Source organism: Sprattus sprattus, assembly GCF_963457725.1.
Source record: "Sprattus sprattus genome assembly, chromosome: 17".
Lineage (NCBI taxonomy): Eukaryota > Metazoa > Chordata > Actinopteri > Clupeiformes > Clupeidae > Sprattus > Sprattus sprattus.
The window spans coordinates 15,043,594-15,049,709 of NC_137915.1; the positions used below are offsets into that span (position 1 = coordinate 15,043,594).

At 39.4% G+C, this 6,116-nt stretch overlaps 1 protein-coding gene across 1 annotated transcript; it reads left to right on the forward strand.

Moving 5' to 3' along the window:
* The first annotated feature begins 1,619 nt into the window (after positions 1-1,619).
* On the forward strand, positions 1,620-5,438 carry cops5 (COP9 signalosome subunit 5). The gene is made up of 8 exons (XM_080854733.1): positions 1,620-1,969; positions 2,272-2,506; positions 2,651-2,779; positions 3,097-3,162; positions 3,363-3,448; positions 3,781-3,892; positions 4,582-4,730; positions 5,213-5,438. Exons 1-8 carry the CDS (start codon positions 1,833-1,835, stop codon positions 5,301-5,303), a joined length of 1,005 nt encoding a protein of 334 aa, XP_080710859.1. The 5' UTR covers positions 1,620-1,832; the 3' UTR covers positions 5,304-5,438.
* Positions 5,439-6,116: the final 678 nt, after the last annotated feature.

Sequence of the window (6,116 nt, forward strand, 5' to 3'; positions counted from 1 at the left end):
ACTCCAAAGCAAATGGAAAATATGGGCAAAGCAAACTTCCCTCTCAAACAATAACACTTCTCTAATGTTAACGATAGTACAGCTCATGATCTCACGTACACACGTCTTAGATGCCCAATAAACAAAAACGTTAGTCTTTATGAGAAATCTGGTTAACAGGATAGATAGGTACAATAATAGCACGGATAATGTACGTTAGCGGTGACTAGGAGGGACCCTGCATATAAGAAGGTTGTTAGGCAACCAACTCATACACATGGCTAGCTGATAGTTGGCTGGCTAAATATGTAACGTTAACGTATGATAACTTTCATGAATGGTATGTGAAATCGGTTACTTTAAAACATTGTTTTGCGACACACCAGTAGTAAAAGCTTCTCCCAAGTATTTTAACATTAGCTGTCTGCAAACAACAGAAACTTTAGGTTAGCTTGATAATTAACAGTTACCACTAGCTCTCTTTCCCAAATGAATGGGCGAATGAAGGCAGCGAACTGCTTTTTTAAACGATACATAAACTCAATCAGATCAGATCACATTAAATCTATCAGGGTGGTAATTTACAGAATAGTGGTTTATACGTTTACCATATTAAGTTCTCTGCAAATGGGTCTGGTAAGCAAACAAACCAGTTTGCACAGCTGTTAAAAAAAGTAGGCGGGAACGTAATTGATGACGCAGAGACGTCTTTAGAAAAGAAATATCTCGGTCCACATCAAAACGTTAGTTGAATGGCTTCCATGATACATGCTCTTAGATCAACTGCATTGATTCTGATTATCATAATTAATTTTCACACACAATTTGAATTGTTTCGATTTTTTTTTTTGTAACGAGGTGATAAAGAACTACAACGAAAATTACGTGTCGATGATGTCATCAGTTTGCGCGCCTCTGCTTGGCTGGCTGAATAGTAGTTGTTGTCATAAAAATGCATACCGCATGGTAATAATTATTATGTCAGGGTAGAGCAGTGCCACCATAGACATCATATAGACACCTATACATGTCTATGAGTGCCACTACTCACATGGAGTGCTAACAGGTTGTGTCAGGGCTAGCTTTAACTGTGAAGGACAAGTTATATGCAGAGCACCTGACTTGAGTTGTAGCCGTTTATGAAACGAAAGGAGCTATTCCAAAACTTTGAAAGAGTGAACTGAAATTTTCATCCATTTCCAACATAAGGTTCAGCTTTCCCCCTATATTGTTACTGGATACATATTTAAACTGTGGTCATGAGATGATGAAAGAAAAAAAAATCTAAATATAAATTACAGTATAAATATATTCAACCTATTATGTTAAATACAATATTTACAGTTTTATATTAAGTTATTTACTTCGTGTTTATTCATTGGTGAAAATAAGAAAAGTTGTAATGCTCTCTGTCCGGCAGGTGGCAAAATAACCATTACACTTTTCGGAATTTCGGGACGGAGCATTGGATCAAACCAAGTTTGAAAGGGGTTGCTATACTTAAGTTTATTAAAACATCACTCTCATATTAAAATACAACATTCAGATAACTGAAGTTTAATTCCAGGGTTGTTGAATGCTTAATTATCGTAGATCCCACAATAAAACAGTTAAGACAAAATTATTTGAATGTCCTATGCTCTTATGTATATGCTCTTGGTCTAATCCAGTGTCATGGCGTTCTAACACAGCTTTCTGTGGTTTTAATGGAAATGCTTCTGTGCTTGTCATAGTTATCTCTGTCCATTGCTTTGATGAAGTGAATCTTTCAAAGTTTATACTACTACTACTACCAATCGTTACAAACATAGTTGTTCTTTTAGGCATAGAAGAGTGAAGGTTTTGTTAGCAATATGGCTGGAGGCAGTATTGCTCAGAAGACATGGGAGCTAACAAATAGCATGTCGGAAGTGCAGAGTATTGATGAAATTTATAAGTATGACAAAAAACAGCAACAAGAAATTCTAGCGGCGAAACCCTGGACAAAAGAGTAAGTGTTGACCGTCCTATGTATTGCATATTCGATTATTAAAAACATGTTATTAACTGTTAGGAATGCCAGAGTATGCGATGTAGCTGGGATAGCAATAGCCGTTTGGCTAGCTGAATTGACTTAGCATAACAACATTCATATCAGTTATCCATAATGTGACATTGTTAGCCGGCTGGTTAGATGTCATCAGCATGTGCGAGTCGTTATCTTACATACCAACGTAACAGTGTGAAGACAGGTGTACCCAAATTGCTGGCTGGGTGAAAATCTGAGTTAATTCGTTTTAAATGTTGATTCAGCCATCACTACTTCAAATACTGCAAGATCTCAGCTTTGGCCTTGCTGAAGATGGTGATGCACGCCCGATCAGGGGGTAACCTGGAGGTGATGGGGCTGATGTTGGGAAAGGTGGACGGAGAGACGATGATAATCATGGACAGCTTCGCTCTGCCAGTGGAGGGTACAGAGACTCGGGTGAACGCACAAGCTGCAGCCTACGAATACATGGCTGCATACATAGAGAACGCCAAACAGGTAAGGGAACAAGAAACTGTAATCTTAGCTCTCTCTCTCTTTTTCCATTCAAAGAAAATTTGTAATTCTCTATCGTTATCAGCCTTTTGGACACAACATGTCTGGAACAACGTCATGATGGGCTTCATGTGACCCATTAATTAGGTTGGGCGCTTGGAGAACGCTATTGGATGGTACCACAGTCACCCGGGTTATGGATGCTGGCTGTCAGGTATCGATGTCAGCACTCAGATGCTCAACCAGCAATTTCAGGAGCCTTTTGTCGCTGTCGTGGTAAGACGTCTACATTATACATTAAGTACTTTAAAGTGTATCTGCTCTAAAAGAGTTTTTGACACGATCACCTTTATAGTTAACAAACTAAATTGACACTGCTAGCCATTATTTTAAAACTGAGCTTTTGTAACTCTATCTGGTGTTTACTCTGCTATTTTCAGACTGCTGCAAGGCATAGAGCTAGGACTAGTTAAATGTTCACATTGCAAACTTTGTTTATTTATGTTACAAATTCCAAGGATTGGTCCCACTGCACCAAAGTCTGACTACAGAGTTGACTAGATTAACGTACATTTTTATTTATTGTTTTACAGATTGACCCAACTCGCACCATATCTGCTGGAAAAGTAAATCTAGGAGCTTTCAGGACTTATCCCAAGGTATATTTTTTACCATGAGAGAGTGAGAGCCCGTCAGTCGGGTGCGCAAACATTGTCACAGAAAAACGGCACTACAGCATTTCATCTTTCAAATTATCCTGAAAAATGTTCATTGCAAGCATTGTAAATTCACAGCTTTAAAAATAATAATGTCCAGTTCAATTCATGTTAAAATCACCCTCTTTTCATTGTGTACATAGGGCTACAAACCACCCGATGAAGGACCGTCGGAGTACCAAACAATCCCCTTGAATAAGATTGAAGACTTTGGGGTGCATTGCAAACAGTAAGTCAAACTAACAACATTCTTGTTTTTAAGTTGGCTGAACAACATAGTGATATGTGTCAAATGTTACATATTGGTACATAGCGATGAATTTATATTTTTGATCTAGTGAATACTTCATGTTAGTGTGTATGAAAAGTAAGAATTCCCCTGATGACAGTTGTTAGTAAGCGTTGATTGGTGTGTGCATCAATAAAATGAAAATGTCAATTTATCGTTTAATTGATTCATTTGGCTGCTAATACATGCAGAATAATTTTATCAAGCATGCAGGCTTGACTCAGTGAGCAGAGAAGCTGATGTTCTCATTCATCCATCCTTGCCTTGCACAGGTATTACGCATTGGAAGTGACCTACTTTAAATCTTCTCTTGACCGCAAACTATTGGAGCTTCTGTGGAATAAATACTGGGTCAACACTCTAAGTTCATCAAGTCTTCTAACAGTAAGTAGATCGTTTTTCTGTATACTCATAATTTTATTTTAATTACGATAATTTAATATAACATAAAATCATTAATTTTTTTGGTATATGCATTTGTTATATGGAAAATATTTGAACTGACTGTTACGACAAATGTTTTGACAAAAAGAATAGCTACACTGATGGTCCCCATGCTACTGTTGCACGCCATAGATCATTCCCCTGCATCAGGGCCGCTGAGTGACAGGGGCTGAAGCCCACTAGCATCGGGTGCACCATCAGTCTGTCTCGGGCTGTGCTTAACACTTTCAAAAGGCTGCAGACTATCTAAACACTGGGGGGCTCGGTGCCTGGGGAAGAAGACGAATTGACTAGTTGTCAAGAGAAGAGAAGAGAAGAGGGGAGGAACTTTTGTCAGTAATTATTTTGTCACCCCAGACTGAGGCTTCATGTCATTGTGTTCAGGGTCGCCTTTGCCCACCCCCCCTCTCGCTGCCTCACCTTCGGCAAACGTCTGCGGCCTCCAATGGGGTGTTTTGGCAAACATACTAAGCTCATAACAGCTCAAACTTTTTTTCTGTGACATATTGTGAAGGTTTGAAGTATTGTTTTGAAGGTGTGTGTGTGACCCAGGTTGACTATGTGCATGACCCAGTTAGACTTTGACTTAGTTGGGGGTTTGGCTGATTTTGTGGAACTGTGCCCTGCAGAACTCGGACTACACCACAGGACAGGTGTTCGACTTGTCAGAGAAGCTGGAGCAGTCTGAGGCTCAGCTGGGCAGAGGCAGTTTCATGCTGGGCTTGGACACGCACGACAGAAAGTCCGAGGACAAACTAGCCAAGGCAACCCGAGACAGGTACCGCCTTTGAGTTTGTTTTGTGATTTAGTTGGTGTTTGTTTTATCGTTTTTGTAGCAACTAGTTTGGAAGCTCTTTAAAACACTCTTTAATCTATGACTTGATCATCATACAGCTCACTGATGAATTAAAAGCAAATTGATTTGTTTAAATGCACCAATGTGCAACTTGTCTTTAGAAAAAAATAAGCACAATGCATATATTGACCAATAGAATTGCAGAATTTCACTGCCCGTTGTGCAGTCAATGTGTTCTCGTTTTGTTTGTCTGGGGTCACGGATGATTGGTGGTTTGTCTTGGTGGGAGGTCTCAAGCATTTCACTGTGGCATGACTGAACAATTGCAGTGATTGCTTGAGTTTCTTCTGAAAGTGCGGTATCTGTTTATTCATCTTCTCTCTGACTTGTAGATGTCCTGCCAGTTACCCGATGCGTCTGGCGCACCCAGACACTTACCCCTTTATTTCTCCTGTCTGTTTTAGCTGCAAGACGACTATTGAGGCTATTCATGGCTTGATGTCCCAAGTCATTAAAGACAAGCTCTTCAACCAAGTCAACACTTCTGCCAATTAACAGCTCATACAAAAAGTGCATTTGGTTTGTTTGAAAGGTATTCTGTATTTAGTTTTTTTGTGTTTATCAGTTGGATTCTGAATGGTATTAGGGTAAATGTAGCCCTGTTCTTGCTATCTGAATAAAAAAAACATGAATATCTTTAATAGTCATTGTTTTTGTGAAGTACAAGCCTGTATTAATAATGATTTCACCCAATCTCATTTTACCTCACACAATTTTTACAATGTGAAGCTAAAACTTTGATTATTTTGTTTTCATCTATATGTGTCCAAACTGCTCAAGTCATGGCTAGTCTCCATATGGTCACACCAAGCCAGTAACTTCTGACTTTCTCCATACATCTGTGAGGAAACCCAATCACATTAAATACTTGTGAACTTCTTTTGCCCCACATTTCCTACCTCTGTTCAGTGCCGTCACTCCATGTTTTTTTTTGTGCAAATACAGTCATGAAGCCCTTACCAGTATGTCCGAATCACCCTAGGGTTCCTGTAATATATTTTTCTTCACCGTGAATACCAGCAGACTCTTGAAAGGTATTCTCCTTGGGGTTTAGTGTAACATAGTACTCTGACATTTCCATCTACCATGACTTTCTGGCTTTGGCTAGATCTTTCTCCTGGAACACCATGCAACAGGAGTTTAACACTTTAACAAAGACCATGGGTGGATTTCTCCACAACAAAAAAAAACCCACCACCAGTCATTTCAGTACCAGCCAGTCATAGCATTACATAATGGAATAACAAACTCTACCGGGCATGTCGGACTCAAAGGTAAACACGGGCTCCTGCGCATGGGACGTCTCGA